The 17,566-nt window shown below is 39.0% G+C and overlaps 1 protein-coding gene across 10 annotated transcripts in view; it reads right to left on the minus strand.

Annotated features, from left to right (window-relative positions):
• ANKHD1 (ankyrin repeat and KH domain containing 1) overlaps positions 1–17,566 on the minus strand; it is a 93,695-nt gene that overhangs the window by 57,669 nt on the left and 18,460 nt on the right. For 9 of the 10 annotated variants that reach the window (XM_077933522.1, XM_028738254.2, XM_028738250.2 and 6 more), the window contains exons 3-14: positions 16,930–17,086; positions 15,243–15,390; positions 14,424–14,571; positions 13,276–13,509; positions 11,973–12,067; positions 9,531–9,768; positions 8,243–8,434; positions 7,486–7,595; positions 6,518–6,605; positions 5,566–5,693; positions 4,693–4,836; positions 4,179–4,281 (exon numbers count right to left, since the gene is read on the minus strand). In XM_077933522.1, the coding sequence (XP_077789648.1) occupies positions 4,179–4,281; positions 4,693–4,836; positions 5,566–5,693; positions 6,518–6,605; positions 7,486–7,595; positions 8,243–8,434; positions 9,531–9,768; positions 11,973–12,067; positions 13,276–13,509; positions 14,424–14,571; positions 15,243–15,390; positions 16,930–17,086 (1,785 nt within the window). The remainder of the gene's footprint in view (positions 1–4,178; positions 4,282–4,692; positions 4,837–5,565; positions 5,694–6,517; positions 6,606–7,485; positions 7,596–8,242; positions 8,435–9,530; positions 9,769–11,972; positions 12,068–13,275; positions 13,510–14,423; positions 14,572–15,242; positions 15,391–16,929; positions 17,087–17,566) is intronic. The other variant, XM_028738252.2, reaches the window with a different exon arrangement.

A 17,566-nucleotide genomic window follows, 5' to 3' on the forward strand; every position in this document is an offset into this window, starting at 1 on the left:
TGCACTTGGGAGGCAACAGACAATGTGTGTGTATGTGTGAAAAAGATTTACACTGTTGTACTTGTAGTCAAGAGATATTTGCCCAATATGCCTAACACTAGGTTGCTCAGCCTCCTCCACCAAGCACACAATATCTGCATGCAATAACAACCTAATGTGGAACCAAAAGGCTCCCCCACTCCACCCCAAATTTGTTGCCCCATTTGCAGGCAGACAAGCTGGGAGGTCTTCAAAAGTTTTTGGGGGTTTGGGATTAACTGGTAGACATACTTGTCTCTTTTTAAACAGTGTTTTTAAACTACATCCATGAGTGGTGGTGCAATGCCTCAAATACTGGTAGGAAGCTGCAATTTTGTAGACAGAATAGGGCACTGGGAGGCTGCTGAGACGAGTTCTGCTGATCCTCATCAGGTTCCACCACCACTCAGTTCAAAGCCTGACTTCCTTTGATACCTTTTGGCAAACAAGCCACTTGTTTGCTTAGCTATGGTGAGGTAAGAATTGACATCAGGAGTATGAGCAGGGAAACAGTTCAAAAGTGTGGGGTGCACCCCCCCCCCTTTTAAGGCCACAAAGAGATGTTTAGGCAGGCAAGTAGCTTCTGTGGATGTTATATGGAGCTTCCAAAAATGTCTATAGCATCTCATGCGTTCCAGATCACTTCTTTCTAATGCTAATGTATAACAGAATATAACATTTTGGGACAATTTGTTCAATTTGTTTGTATTATACCATAAAATTCTAAATGCATAGCACAAGACAGTTATAATCATTGCTAAAATTCCACTGCTTCATCATAACTGAAATATGCTGATATCTAACATGCTATATACAGTGGAGGTCAGAACCTCAATCAAACTGCTTGAGTAAAACTGGCTTATTGAATGCAGTCTCTTAAAAATGCTCTGAACTTCAAATGACCCTTTAGGTTGAATCACGAATGCCAGTGCCCATGTTGCCAAAATAGCACCATCAACGCACAAGAGGAAGCTATCAACAGGCCTGGAAGACTCCCAAGGTTCACTGAAGTACAAAAATGTAAGGAGGGAATGACCCCTCCCAAGAAAACACAAGTCCAATAAGGGCTATGCTTAGTTGCCATGGAAAGCCAGCTGACTGCTTGGAGGAGGATGCCGAGTAAATGAAATAAAATATCCTGAACGAAAGCACTACATACTACTTTTTTTTTTTTTTTTGGTAGATCTCACTTGTGCTCTTCACATGGTTTTAGAAATTGTGCTTAAGGCGGCCACTCATTTTTACAAAACAACCATTGTGATGCTCCAATCCAGAACACCGGCACTTATGGTTTCCTGTCAAAACCTCCTAGCAGTTTATGGCCCCCAACACATGCTGTTTGCAGTAGCCAGCATCTTTAGAAGCAAGTAGCAATTGGGAGGTAGGAGTTTTCAACAGGAGACTGGAACAGGGCTCCCATCCCAATCATGAATATGTTCCAAATTGGGGCCCCAAGGCTGTTTTTATTTCAAGCTAAGTGGCCAGCTGGAACACATGTAACATGCAGTTTGGCCCTCAGAGAAGCATCACTAGTACAGAAGTGGATTCTGCTCTACTTCATGAATCATGAGAACATTTTACAAAATTTGTATTTAACAAAGAGTTGAAGAGGCTTAAAGGCCTGGCAGTTACAAGTGTTTATGCATATACATGGACAAGAGATCCATTTCCATTTTATCAGAATACATCACTTTGTTGGCTGCCCTATGGTGTGCACTACCTCACAGAGACTAGGCCCAGTGGCCACAAAGGACAAATATGTATTTTCTATACTGCCTTTCATCCGAAGATCACAGGGAGGTTTGCAATACAAAAATGTAAAAACATACAGCATAAACAAACTAAAGCAATAAACCCCCTCACAGAGAATAAATATTTATTAAAAGAAAGCTTTTCTAGTAGTAAAGAATGAAGCTTCCTCTCCACGTGCAACGCTGCCTCTCTTTCAGGAGACAGTGGGAATGAGTATGGTACACATTTTGGGAGGGGATCATGGACAAGCTGCTAGGTTATTATTTTTGTGATGAATTAGATCTATTTATTTTTTCAGGATTACCGTTTTTATGGATTTTTACCCACCACCTTGGGAGCCTTTTTAAGTTCAGAGTAGGAAGCCTTGTCTGGTGTTCTGTTCTCAAACTGAAATGACACACAGGCACTTATCAAGAGAAATGACATGCAAGTGCTAAGGGGGCAACTTGCTTCAGTGAGAACAGTTCATTTCCTTGATATGGCAACAAGATTTATAGGTAGCTGAACCTTTCTTCAGCTGCATAAATTTGATAAATTATGCAAAATATTTTAGCCAACTAAGGGCTTAAATTAGGAATTTTCTGTCACTGAAAAGCAGTTCTCATGGATGAAAATATAAATTTTGAAAAATGTGGCTAATATGAATTAAAATCCCGGAAGGCAGAGATACGGTTCAAAAATATTTTTAGTGTTCGGAGTCAAGAATTCAGTACCCTGGCAAAGCTCCTTGTCTTTCTTCAGGACAAGAAAAATCAGAATAAATCACACAATCCACTAGGTGAAATAAAGTAAATTACTGGAGTGCTCTATGATACAAATCTTTTCCATGAAAATAATTTGGATGCCTGTGTGCAGAATTCATATGATAGTAGCCTATCTTAAGTTTGCCTATTATATGTGAAGCACTTTGAACATTTAGAAAAAGCATTATATATAACTTGTTATAAGAATGTTTTGTTTAACCTATTTTGAGGATCTCAGTGTTCCCTTAAAAATGCTTACCCAAAAATCCCAACTTGTCTAATACCTTCTCATCTTTCTGGCCTTCAACACAACTTAGCTCCCCTACTCTTAAACCTTCACATTATGTGCTGCACAGCACCTAGCATATTCTTTACACTAAATAAATATGCAGATGCATCAGTTTTAATTGACAATTCTGCAGTGATTTTGCACTGCAAAATTCTGTCACTTCTGAGTACAACCATGCTCATTTCACTTTCTACCAAGTATTATGCTTTATTTAATGGACTCTACAAACATTTGATTAATCACATTCATAGGTCTCCAGAAAGGCTATACATACAAACTTGTAAGTTCTTTGAAATCTAAGTTGACTCACTCACTTAATGCAACTGTTATCATTTAACAGCTGGGCAAACTGTCCAGAATGAGAAAGAACAAACTGTACAGCATATGAACCACCAAGCTGAATACGGTCCACTAGCCATGTATTTCACAAACATGGTGAAAACAAATGGAGACTGTGGTGTGTGTGTGTGTGTGTGTGTGTGTGTGTGTGAGTGAGAGAGCGAGCACGAGAGAGAGAGCACGAGAAAGCACATATGAGAGCATGCGTACATCAAGCATTTGCTTGACACAAAACATGTTTGGCTAGGTGAATCACAGATTTTGCTAACCCAAGACAAGACATTTTCTGCAACAGGTACACAAGGAGTTTCTTTGTACTTCAAAATTCTGCAAAATACAGAATTTCCTATTTGACCTCATCTACAGCAATAATAAAATCAGCTAAGGAAATGTGTAAATGAATAGTCCAGTTGGTCACTGTTTATTTAATCTGTCACACAATTTTTTACTACTGGTGAAGATGCAATTTTACTGCCAAGTTCAGAAATCTACTAAATCTATTAGAGGCAACTTCTTACAAGTATAACTAAACATGGTTGAGTATTCTACTAAAGTATGTTACCAAATATATTATTCAACTAGTAACTAATGAGTAGTATTCAGGAAAGTTTTTCTTATAATAGACCTATCAAAATTAATGGACTTAACTTAGTCATGGTCATTAATTCAACTTAGTTGAATATCATCTAAAACTTGCTTTTGTTAACAGTAACCTCCATGCAACATGGCAGAGAGCTTTGAAACTGAAGGGAGCGTTAAAAGGAGTTTGAGATATGGTACCATGTGATGACATTAAGGTTGCCACTGGCTTTTCAAATCAAAAGTTATCACTGGAATAGCACAACTCCAGGCATGGAGCCAAAGCAGTTCTTTAGATAACTGCTGGTATGTTTTCAAAATCTTATACTAAAATGACTAAAGAGAAACAGACCTGCACCATTCCCTATCAAGTCCTAAATACTTCCCATGCCCCAGACACACAATGAATTCAGAATCCTAGCACAAGTTATAAAATTTAAAAATGTTTGCATACTAACCTTTTGGGAGACTCAAAAGTGCAGGGGGATTCTCTTGAGGAGCTCTGTCAGGTTCCTGGGGAGGTACAACCATGGCAAGTGTATGCATTGGTACACGTGGAACCTGCAAAAACAACTCAGATTAAAAACTTATGTCAGTGGATTTTAAAGTAACCTGAACATTAATCCAAAGCAAGTAGGATACTCTCCTCACACCCTGTACGTGCACAGCGTTAAGTGTACTGTTCAAATAAGATTTGTGAGCTTTTAGTATGGAACTGGATTTTCCTCCCCTCAAATTTAAGAGTTAAGCTTTTTAAGAAACCCAACAGCATGAGAAATAGAAGAGGTAGCCCACCTGAATTTTGAATCATTGTTCTTGGGATTTTCTCTCTACTTTTACTCAAATTGTACTATTCATATTCTATATCAAATTCATATTCTATATCTATATAAAAACTTGCACCATTTATGTCAAGCTGGTAAAAGTAAACATTCATTTTCCACTGCTATAGTTAAAAGCTTTACAGCTTACCTGAGACTGATCCTGAGATGGCGGTGTGAGCTGAGACATATCTGCAGTTGGAACTGATAGAACATTGTTTGGGTAATCCAATAAATAGGAAACAACATTTGTGTGACCACCCTTCGCAGCTTCAATGAGCATGGTCGAGCCATCCTGGAATACACATTTTAAGAAGACAGATTATAGTGGTTTGTGATCTGAGTACTGTACTAACTAGGTATACACAACAAAACCAACACACTTTGGGAGCATTAGCCAATACAACTGACAAAAGGTATATACTGTAAAACAGTGTTTCCCAAACTTTTTTGGGCAATGGCACACCTGTTTACTGAAAAAAAATCTCACGGCACACCACCATTAAAGCCCCGCCCCGTGACGTCAGCGCGCAGCGTCACGCCGGGAGGGACGCACGAAAGTGAAAGTTTTTTCCCTCCCCCTTGCCGGGGAACCTCCAAGCTTTGGGGGTGGGAGGAGGCAGCAGAGCGAGGGACTGAGGGACGGCGGCAACTGAGGCGGCGGCGGCTGTTGTGGTGGTGGCGGCGATAGCGGGCGGAGGAGGGGGCGGCGGCGGGGCTTGAGGAGCCGTCGCCGGGAGTTGCTGCTGCTGTTGTTGCTGCTGCTGCCCGGACATGCTGGCCTCCTCCTCCTCCGCTGTCTCGCGCTCCTCCCTTTTGCACGCGCTGCCCCGCCGCTCGGCACCACCACCGCGGAGCCGCCCCCGGCTCGACGCGGATCCTCGCCGCCGCCGCCTCTCACCGCCCGACTCGCCCGCCTCCCTCCCACGGCACACCAGCCAATGTCTGACGGCACAGTAGTGTGCCGCGGAACACCGGTTGGGAAACACTGCTGTAAAATAATAAAATGAGTTGCTTGGAATACCTTAAGACGATGAGTAGGGTCTGCACCATGAGCTAGGAGCAGCTCAACAACAGCAAGATGGCCGCCAGCACATGCCAGTGACACCACTGTGTGGTCATTATTAGCTGTAGCCCGGTTAACATTGGCACCTATCGCAGAGAGACGTAATTAAAGGGAAATTTCAAGGAACAAAGTTAATGCAAAGACACCATTGTTGGGAATGAGATTCCAAATCATTTAATTTTAAAATGAACAATAATTTGCAAGTGAAGAGGAAATTGCTTACATTTAGGTTTAAAAACATTTCACATAGTAAAAGCCAGTTTGTTATTAGCTGTATGTTAATTTTGGAATATAAATTAAATAGTTGAGTTCTAAAGGACAGTACAGCTCTGTCATAAACAGAGGAGACTCATTGAAACCAGTGCTGGCCAATTTAAATTTATTGGTTTCAATAGGCCTACTCCAAGTATGACATAGGTACCAAAATATTTAAAGGTTCACGTTCATATTTCATGTTCGCTTAAAAGAAAATGCTGGTAAACTCATTTTTCATTAAGCATTGTATACCAAATGACAGTTAACCTGAACCTGCTGCAGTTAGTCTTCAGCTACAAGAACGAGACAACCCCTGTAACACTGCCTCTGCCACAAGCGCATAACCTCAAGCAAGATACACTAAATCTCATACTCCCAAGTATGCGGGCATGGGGGTGGTAATACTTTATGGAGATATGAAAGGAGGATTATTTTAAAAAGAAGAAGTATATGAAGCACTGAGCTTTCAAAAACACGGCCCAAGTACTGTTCTTATAAAATTGCAAAGGAAACTCATCCTAAACATACATTTAGTACAAAACATCATATGTATAGCAAAAGGTCATGTTTGCTATAAAGCAACACATTCTTCCTAACAGCCAACTGCCAAGCAATCCTTCCTTCAGCTACTAATGTTACTATTACTACTACCAACCTTTGCTAATAAGAAATTGTACAGTGCATAGATGACCCGCTCTTGCAGCCTTCATCAGTGGTGTTCTTCCACCTTCAGATTCATGCTCCTGTTTAGAAATATTATGAAGAAAGTGAATACTGTGGGGGAAAGTGAAGAGAAGAACTAATTTGCTAATATTCTAAAGTAAGATCAGCAGGCAAGCTTAAGGTAGAACTGATGCTTTTTCAGTGAGGCAAAAGAAAGCCCCCTTCAAAATAGGTGAGAGTCACAAACAGCAACGAAAAGACTGAAGTCTTAACCAAGAGCTAAACAGAACACTAAACTGTTTGGACCAAACACAACCTGAAGATCAGGGATAAGGAAGGGGCTTTGCCTGGCAAATGGACCAAAGGTGGTATACAACAATACTTTTGTAAACATTTTTGATACTATAGTACAAGCTCTGCACAAAAACTTGACCTAAAAATACCAGTCATGCACTTCACCCATTGTTGTACTTGAAGCATGCAGAATACAAACAACCTTTTCCATTTTGAACACCCTTTTACATATTTAGTCCAGTTAAATAAATGATATAAAATCTTGTCCCATTGGCACTTCAGCAAATAGAACCAATTAAAGAAAAGAAATACAAGGAACATGCATTGCTGGAAGGAAATCAAAGCCTGAAAATTGTTATTTCTTCAAAGTGATGAAAAAACTGTGGTGTAAACAGAACAATTACAAAATTATTATTTATTATTTATTAAATTTGCATAGTACCCTCCATTCAAAGTTCACAGAGCAGTTCACAACGTAAGAATCCAAGTATTAGACAAATTGTTAATCTATACTTTCACTCATGAGTTATTTTGCATTCATTCCTCTGGATAACATTTGGTCTACTCTCCCATCTAGTTTGCATAGGCACTTTTCTTCTTCATTTTCAAGGAAAATAAAAAGCTCCCATTACATTCCAAAATTTTAGAGAAATATTCAAGACTTACTAAATCTGCACCAGCTTGAAGCAGAACATCTGCAACATCAGTGTGTCCATTTTCACAGGCATAGGTCAAGGCAGTGTCTCCTGTTGCAGTTGTTGCATGAACATTAGCGCCTGTGGAAGAGTGTGGAATTAGATTACTCACAATGTATTAAAAAATCTACCCAATTAACACTCAACCTAGAACGGCTCATAAAACATTTCCTTTCTCAAATGCTACTGACAGGATACCTCCATTGGAAACACCATTTAAAAAAATAAATCACTGGTGAGGTGGCAGAATATTTATTTTAGGCTAGTACTCTCCGAGCAAGTCACCCCTCTGCATATCACAGGTTCCTTTGGTAACATTTCTCAGTTTCATAAGTCTTTTGCTATTGAGTACAGGGACTGCCACTGAGAACACAAATCCTCTTGGGAAAACCAGCCAAATGAATCTGGACGCTGAAGTCTTAGGCATGTCATCCTGATGAGAGTATTAAACATGCCACAAAAATGTTGTGAAGATTAACTACATAAGCATTTTGAATACTAAATGCTTTTACATTATTGATACTAATTTCCAATAGGTCCAGAATTATGACTATATTCTTCATTGCTCCAGAGAAACTACAATGTGACTCATGCAAGAAAGTGTTGAGGGATTACAATTTGCATCAATAAATTGGCCATACTGGTCAAAAGTGATTAGAGTCAGAGTTGAAAAACATCTGAAGGTCCACTGTCTGGTTTATCTCTTCCAACTGTAATAGCAAACATACCTGCTGCTAGTAAATACTTCACCAGCTCTAAGTGGCCCTCCTGTGCCGCTTCCATCAAAGGTGTAGAACAACCAAGTTCTATGTCAGCTCCTGCCTTAATGAGGAAGTCAGCTACTTCCGAAAACCCTCCACAGCATGCTAAAGTTAGAGCTGTCTCCTGTGTCTCTTCTGTCTGTGCGTTTATATTAGCACCTACAAAAAAAAATTATTTAGGAAAAAAAATCATCAGCATGCCCATTTGATATTGGTTCCCCCTCACTGGATTTTAGTGCTATTTTATAGGCCTGCATTTCTTCATATGGTTTCTGCTAATTTCTGTGTTAGCGCAGCTTCTGCATGGATAGTTTTAGTAAATTAAAAAATATGTATTCATATTTTATTTTTTAAAATTTGTGACCTGCCCAGAAGACATGGTTGATTGTTGTGTGGTATGGTATACAAATATAAAAACCAAATATCAAATAAATAAATCCACTGGCTTACCACAATGGCAACAAAAGGCCCAACACCTTGAAAAAATGATTTTAAAAGAGGTACAATAGAGCAATTTTCTCTCAACTTATCTGCCAGGTAACACATTAACTTAAGACATTTTCACACATTCCACACCCAGTTAAGCAAAGATGCCTCCCTGCAATAGCTGCTTCTTGGTCTACACTTGGCTCTTCTTACGAAGGTAGCCAACAGAGCAATGTTATGGTGTGCAAGATCCTCATCCAATCTGCAAAGTATTAGCAGCAGAGGTCGGAACAAGAGGGAGAAACACAGAAGCACCAGCCAAACATTAAGCACTGGGGCCACATTTGTACTCTTCCCAAAGTAGCAGCCTAAGGAGCTTTGTGGAACTGCTGCAGGCACACATAAAGGGCAAGATTCCTTCATCACATCTTCAACACTGGCTGGCTGAGCAAGTCCATTTAAACCCCTTCTCTTGCCTTTTCTTTTAGCACAAAATGAAGGTTTCCTAATCCAATAAACATTACACCCTGCAATAAAAGGTGCTTAGAAATTAATCAGGTTGGTTGGGAACACCATTTTTTACTCCAATTAATATTTTTATTGATCTAGAGAATTCTGAACAGGTTAGCAGCCGTAGTAATTATCCTCAATGTAAAAGGCACCAGAATCAACATCACTGGACTGGACTAGATGATCCTTGTGGTCCCTTTCAACTCTATGATACTATGAACTATGAACTACTCTGCTAGCAATATTAGTATTGAAGGCACCAAGAAAGAAGCTAGTAAAAATATTAATGCTCTAATTTGCAACCAATGTGTTGTCTTACCTTGAGCTAGTAATAGAGCCACCATCTCCTCGTGGCCTTCCCGAGCAGCTTCCATTAGTGGAGTATAACCTTCATCATTAACTTCCTCAAGGTTTGCTCCCCTTTCTATTAACAGGGCTGCTAGCTCCACATGGCCACCACAAGCAGCAAGTGTCAGTGGAGATTCAAAGGAATCAGCAGGCATGTTCACTTGAGCACCACTATCCAGTAACAGACGAGCTACTTCCACATGCCCATCCTATTTCAGAAAGAAAGAAAGAAAGAAAGAAAGAAAGAAAGAAAGAAAGCTCAAATATTCTAGAAAGGAAATTTTCAATATCATTTGAATTATGTTAGGAATGTATGTTCACTCTTCAGCTTAAATTGCAAACAACTGAATTTACTGTGAAATCTTATTCTGATCAGCAGAGTGAAACATTCAGCAATGTCATCTTCTAGAAAACAGGGTCAAAACATTTTTTTTAAAAAAATTCCTGTTGCTACAGCCAGATGAGACCTTTCCACTAGTCCACAGACTGGTTATAGTAACTAAAATGTATCCGAAGGAGAACCCCACTGCGTCTAATAACAAGAACTATGAAACAAGAACAGAAGAAGCAATACAGAAGCCAACTGAGAAGGTAAAACAGAAGAGATATCAGTGGAATCAGGTTCAACTTGAATCAAGCTGTATGTGCCACTCTCCACTGACCAGAAAGCGTCCAAGTTTCCATTCTTAGTTAGTGGAGGAGTGGAGCATACAAAAGAGATGTTCAGAAGCAGTATACCTTGAAACTGAGTGGGATGACAGCTTCCAGTTACAGGAACTTCTGAAGGATCCTCCTTCTGGAGGCCACATCAGCTGATGCAAACTTGTCCACCTTGTGGAGTCTCACTAAGCTGTGTGTGTGGACCTCGAAGGCTGCTCCATATATAGCTTCCAGAGGAGCAGTGGTGTGTACAGTCACATTTGGTGGCTGTCATCCATCTGGGTCCCCCTCCCCCGAATGTGCAGCAATGCCAGGAGAAGACCAGCAGAATTTAAGATTCTGCCTGCAGAACTCCTTAACCCACTACATCAGGGGTTGTCAACCTGGTCCCTACCGCCCACTAGTGGGTGTTTCAGGATTCTAGGTGGGCGGTAGGGGGTTCAACGGCAGAAGCTGAACTCCTTCCATTGAGCACTGGTGAGCGGTAAGGAAATTTTACCATCAAGAAAGATGCATTAGTGGGCGGTAGGTATAAAAAAGCTGACTACCCCTGCACTACATGATGGTTGATTGGGAACTTTTTTGCCCTGGACCACTGCCTTCTAGGAGTTAACCCTTTCCTGTATGCTCCACTCCTCTGCTGACCAAGAATCAACTATTCTTCCACACCTTCTATATTCAGATGCACCTGTACTAATTGCATGGGATGAAGAGTCACAGGATATTCTGCTGGACAGAGCATGCACAAATCTAGGAGCATCTACAAGAGTTTGTCATCAATTTAGAGTAGATATTTAATTCCATGTTCATTGCAGCTTGCTGGGGACAGGGAGGGGAAGCTTGGCATTGTCCTCCATTCTCAACATGGTTGCAGGGATCAGCTGAAAGAATACCGCTGCACAATATATTTTGTTGATTATTTTCTGAATTCATGGGAGCTGTAGTTCAGCAACACGGAGGGCCAAAGGTTCCCCATACCTAGCTTATGTGAACAGAGTCACTTCATTCTCAGTTAGGCACAACCTCCCTAGAGAGGTATGCCCATCACTGCCTACTGTTAGGCAGACAGTAATAGACCATTGTTTCACTGAGCCTTTTAGAATATTTGCCCCTTTGCTGCTGCTTAATCAGCTGCTACTTACTATGCGATATGATTGTTGCTTTTATTCAAATGCTTCTATGACGTCTCACAGCAGATCATGAAGTGTATTCTTATACACAGAATATAAAGTGTATCATTGATACAGAATATACCTAATTCTATGCAGTTTCCCAGCAGTAACTGTCCTTATACGTTTTTCAAACCAGGCAGTAGGCAATCAAAGCTTTGACTACTCACTGCATCCTTATATAGCACAAGTGCTAATGGCATAATGCAGAAGACTACTGCAGCATTAGACCATTCTTCTTCAGAGAGGTGGTTACTATATTTATCCTCTTTTTCTGGCTATTACAAGCTACAGTTAGTTTACTGCTAGCCTAAGTTGTGATTGCAAGCTGTTAACAACTCATTCCCCACTACTAGCTTTTACAATTTTACCAAGCTGAAGCAAAATAGTGTTCGACTTAAAATTATATGCCATGACAATAAATACTGGAATGCTGTTTTTAGAACATAAATGAATAGCTGTGATCTTGCATAAACATTCTTGCAATGTGTTTTCTTTAAGTAGTGAAAGAGGTAAGGCTAGGTATGTTCAAGTTCTTCAGTTTTCTTCAACCAAAACACCATTTAATCCAATGGTTATTTTACCATGCAAGCCTCCATTAAAGCTGTGTGCATCTCATCTGTTTTGTGCTCTTGGTCAGCTCCAGCTTCAAGCAGGAAACGAACCATATCTAAGTGACCTTCAAATAAAAGAGAAAAATCTGCATGTTACAAGACCTAATAATGGTTCAAACCAACTATGCTTAACAGTTTCACACCAAGCTAGTACATTAAGCCAACTTAACGTACTAACACATTGTATATCGGCATGTGGCAGCTTTGGTCAGAGGCCATTTCATTGCATGCATTGAATAGTATGGTTTGTTGTAACCCGTCCTGGGACATTAGGGAAGGCATGCATTAAATAAATAAATAAATGTGCTACTGAGCACTCCTCCTTCCCCAACAGGCTTAGGGAAAATATGCCCTGAATGCATTGTTAATATTTGAAAAACAGGAAATCTGGAAAACTGAGGTAGTTTCTGAATTAAGATGCTGGTAGTGATATTGCCAGGTGACATTTCCCCCCCCCCCCTCAATTTTTATCCAATGACCAAACAACTTCAAAAAATGTATAATAAACTGTTATGCAAATATATAAAATGGCTTGATCCTTCAGGCTGTGCGGTTCAACTTGCTCTGGTACAGAAATTAGGTTTTTTAATCTCTCTCTCTCTGAACATATATAGCTTTGAACATTCCCTGTGGCACTGGGTAAAAGAATGCAGGCTTTCACAGCTCTGAACCATAATTCTAGACATATTAATCGAACTTTTCTTTCTTATTTATTTGATTTCTATACCACCCTTCATCCTAAGATCTCAGGGTGGTTCACAGAGTACATCCAGTACTAACAAATACTAGTAAGTTCTAGCAGAGGAGGGAGAGAGAAAAAACCGTTTGGCTCTTTATTTTCCTCAGGATTTTCCCAAAACCAAAATCTGAAGGTTGAAAGTGGAAAGCCTCTCACACAATGAGAAAAGCTTTAGTATTATTTTAGTGATAAAATATTGCTACAACCAATCAAACTGCTATAAAACTTCTAGAGTGAAAATTCAAAGGTAGTAAACTCAGTTTCAATAGAACTTCTACTATGTAAAACAATTTCAGAAGTTCAGAGTACAGAAATTCTTCAAGGAATTGGTCGAAACTTGGAATCTGTTAAGCCCATGGCCTCCCCTCCTCAGCCCTGCCCTCTTGCATGGCATTACACACAGTGAATTGTGGAGGGCATACTGTGCCTTTATGTTATAATTAAACACACAGTAACGCTACAAGCAGCAGATTTCTTTAGAAGGATATACAGGGATGCTCAGGTTTTCCAATGCAATCCTTCAAAATGTCCTACCTTTATAACAAGCAAGTGTAAGAGCACTTTCTTTGAATTCATTGGAATGAGTGTTTATTCCTGCACCATATTCCAGAAGTACTCTTGCAACCTCAACATGACCTGCACTGGCTGCTTCCATTAAGGGGGTATGTCCATTTTCATTATGATCTTCAATATTCGCACCTGCTTTCAACAACACTTTGACAATATCAACAAATCCCCCAGCGCAGGCATAAGTGAGTGCTGTGTTTCCTAAGAGAAGAGGGGAAAACAAACCAAGGTCACTTATACCCCTGCCTTTGCAAGTTCTCTAATCTCTTTATTCATTGAGATTAAGAAATTGGTGCCACAAAAGGATGACTACGGGACTTTAAATCTGCATAATACCAAACAGAAAACACTGGTTACAAATTGACATTTTGAGCAGTTTTACATTAGTGTACTTTCAATAGTTATTTCCAATGAGCAATGATTTTAGAATATATTTCTTACTACAGAGAAATGCTTTATGAAAACTTAAAAGTTAGTGTCAAGGTATTTAATTTCTCCTAAACGTGACAGTGTTGCTGTTTTAAAATATTATAATGTTAACACTAATACTACATGAAATTAATGGACTATGCGGAACTTGACAAACTAACAGGAAGGATCCGAAACCGGCGGAACCAGAAGTTTACCGAGGACTGGAGTAAATTTATGAATTATTTGAAAAGTATTTGTGACGACCAGACGACGTTTGTAGGTTTGCAAGAAGTTCTGTGAGGAATAATATTAGAAATATTGCAAGAATGGAGAAGGAGACGTGATATGTTAAGAATGTAAAGGCAATATTAAGTTAGGAAATGTGCAAGAAGTGATTAAGATGGAGGATTGTCAGAGGTGCTGATGGAAGTCCAATAAGAATGTATTTGTGATAAATTGTGTGGTATGTTTTATAATTTTGTATGTTAAAAACCAATAAAAATATTTAATAAAACAACAACACTAATACTACATGAACTTCTTCATTCAGGTTTATCTGAGTGATCACTTAAAAGACAAATTTCACAGTGCACTACTTTTCACACATAATACTACATCCCTAAGTAAATATTTGCATCTATTTCCAGTAATAATCTATCGGCACTCAAATTGTTAGTAGCTTTTCATTTCTTATTTACACTTACCTGTTGAAGACTGGGCATTGACATCAGCACAATGAACAAGCAGCAGTTTCACAATGTCCACATAGCCGCCACTGGCTGCTGCCATGAGTGGGGTTATATCTCCTTTATTTCCTCTATCTTCAACGTTTGCATGCATTGCAAGCAGTACCTGAATAAATGAAACAGAAGTTAACCTCCTATTAGTCATTACTATTCCCCTTTCTTGATCAAATGACACCACACTCAAAGTTGGCTGGAATCTGCCTGTCTTGGAAGACAATGGAAGAGTGTGCCTTTGGGGGTGAAGTCAAACTGTTGGAGAGTTACAGCACCTGCTGTGGCTGTAGAGACCCATACAGGAGAGACATGTTTTATTGCAGCTGGGGCAGATGAAGGCATTCAAAAATCATAGAGTAATAGCTCAAGAATCAAGGAATAACAGAAATGGAAGGTGTTCTACTAAACTTCATCTTTACCCAGGTATATGCTAAGAAGTCAGAAAAAAACCTGTTTGGTGGTGTTTGTTCAACTTTCTTGTTAAAGTTAAACCTTGCAGGATTAAGCCCTTCAAAAGCCGCTGAATACATGAGCAGAACATTTGCCTTGTCCTTTTAAATCAGTAGTCCATTTTATAAAGATATCAATTATTTCTGGGTTCATGAGAAGTTTTAGCATTAAAGAACTGATATGACTGTGTTAAGGAAAGCATGTTTGCACTGCACCCTCTAGTTACCAGGTTAAAAATACACTTTTTAATTCTTGGATAAGTTAGAAGTTTATCTATAGGCCTCACACCTTTAGTATTTAAAGGAATGGTTTAGAACACTAGTCTTTACTCACTTGTGCCAACTCATAATACCCAGCTGAACATGCCAAGCAAAGGAGACTCTCCCCTTCTTCTGTATGTTCATTTACACTTCTTCCTTCATCCAACAGCTTCCGGACAGCATTTACATCCCCATCCGAGCATGCTTCTGCCAAACTGCGACTGGAAGATAACATTTTAAATACAATGAGCACACATGGAAGTAGCTGAAATGAATTACACAAATGGTAACTTATGATTAACTATAAACTTATTTAGTACAATTTTCATGTTAAAGACAGCTGGCGTCCTTTAAAAAATTATATTAAACAAACATGAAGAATAATTTGGCAAGCTGCTTAGGCAATGTTCTCTTGTTGTGACTGTATCTGGGAAAATGGGAGTGAGCTTTAAGGACTCCTTCCATGCAACTCACAACAGGAAAAGAGATGCCTGAACCAGGAATCTGGGAGGTTTATAATGAATGCATTCAGGATGATTTAGATAGGACTAAACTGCCACTCTGGCTGACAAAATTGAAGTATTTTACTGTAATCAACTTGAAAGGTTGTTTTGTATATTTATATAAAAATACCAAAAATTAAAAATACACAAAGCTTATATAAATATAAAAATAAGTATGCCATAAATTGACTGTACACCACTTGGTCTTTATATAGCTATGTGGCAGTTCATAGGACAGCACTGGTAAGTCACAATTTCAAAGGCAGCTATATAAATTTCTAATATAGGTAGAAGGATGACGGAGTCATAAGTGCACCAGATTATGTGTTTGTCTTTTTCAGAAGCTTAAATCTTAAAATTGAATAAAGGGAAGAACTAAGATTGCAGCGTGGTTTTCTGAACATTTTGGCCAAACACTTTAAGAGATGCATATAGCCTTCCATATTGCTGGCTAAGCAGTAAATTTCACAGAAAATATTGTCTATCAAATTCCCAAGTCATTAAGTGAACACTGTATGAATTAAAAAACATGATGAGAGATTAATCTCTATGCTGACTTTAGCCCAGATTATTTATCTGTATTATGAGAATTAAGGATATTTGAAGTCTACCTGCCACTTAAAAAAACAAAATCCAGCCACTGAAGGCCTAAAGTCAAATTCTTCCAAAATGCATGTTTCATCTGATGCAATGAATGTATCTAATGCAAGCAATTTCAGTATTAATGTTCGCACATTCAATTAGTTTTCCCTGTATAGTTTTACCAAGGACAACTATTTGAAATTTAATATTCTATGAAGTAAAACCTGACCTTCCTTCCTTCCTTTCCTATCAGTATATAAGCCTCATCCTCTGTGCTCCATATTGCCTCATCTCACAACTATCCCATTTTTAAGTTAGCATGAAACTGTATAGATGCAACATATATGTGAATATACTTCATCAATTAACATGTGGAAATATGTCAATTTTGTCTCATGACATTACCTTATCTTGCTACTGAAGCTCTCCAACCCAATTAGAGAATCTCACCTCTGAATCACTTTGAGGGATTGATATGGCTGAAATATTACTTTGGGTAAAGCCCAAAGTGGTCACAATTCAGTTTACATTTCTGAATCTCAAAGACAGAAGCTGATCTAGGCCTATTGATATTGCTTTATTAGATATACCAAGAGCCACTTTATCCACAATCCTCAGCTTTTCAAGTCAAATGCAGATAGAATCAAACCAGATGAACAGAAATTCAATACATACTTGTCCACTTGTCCTGCATTGTGATTGTTCTCTGCTCTCATCCGTGTCAATGCAGCAGCAGCTTCATCCAATGCGCAGCTGACAGAAGAAGTCAATCTTCGGAGCACCTCGGGATCTGCGAAGGCTTTACCATCGGCAGTGGACAATTTACCAATCCCTTCAGCGAATGTGCGTTCATCAATCAGGTTAGTATGAAAACCACACAAAAAATGCAGAGACACCATTTTAAACTTCAGCCACATGCACTATTAGTTAAAGTTGTCAGCTGCAAACATGCTAGAAAATTAGAAGCTACTTTGACCCTACTATATCAGGAAGATCAAACAGAACATGGAAAAGACAAAGCTAGCTTTAGGAGTTGATAATTATTTTTGCGTCCTTAAATTCAACTCTTATGTTCCTGAACTACAAACAGAATGGGAAAATGTCAACGGCATCTGCACTTGATGCTTCAATTTTTTAAAGACGACATAATGAAAATTTAGTGAGAATTTTTTTAAAAAAACTAAAGTTAAAGTTAGATGCCAATTTAAATATAAAGGACAAAACCCTTGGTATCTCGGATGTGGCTATATAAATGAATCAGTCAATAACTGATAAACTTAAGAAGTGTTCTAGATACTTCATTGTTCCTTTT

Source organism: Podarcis muralis, chromosome 8 (genome assembly GCF_964188315.1).
Source record: "Podarcis muralis chromosome 8, rPodMur119.hap1.1, whole genome shotgun sequence".
NCBI classification, from domain to species: domain Eukaryota; kingdom Metazoa; phylum Chordata; class Lepidosauria; order Squamata; family Lacertidae; genus Podarcis; species Podarcis muralis.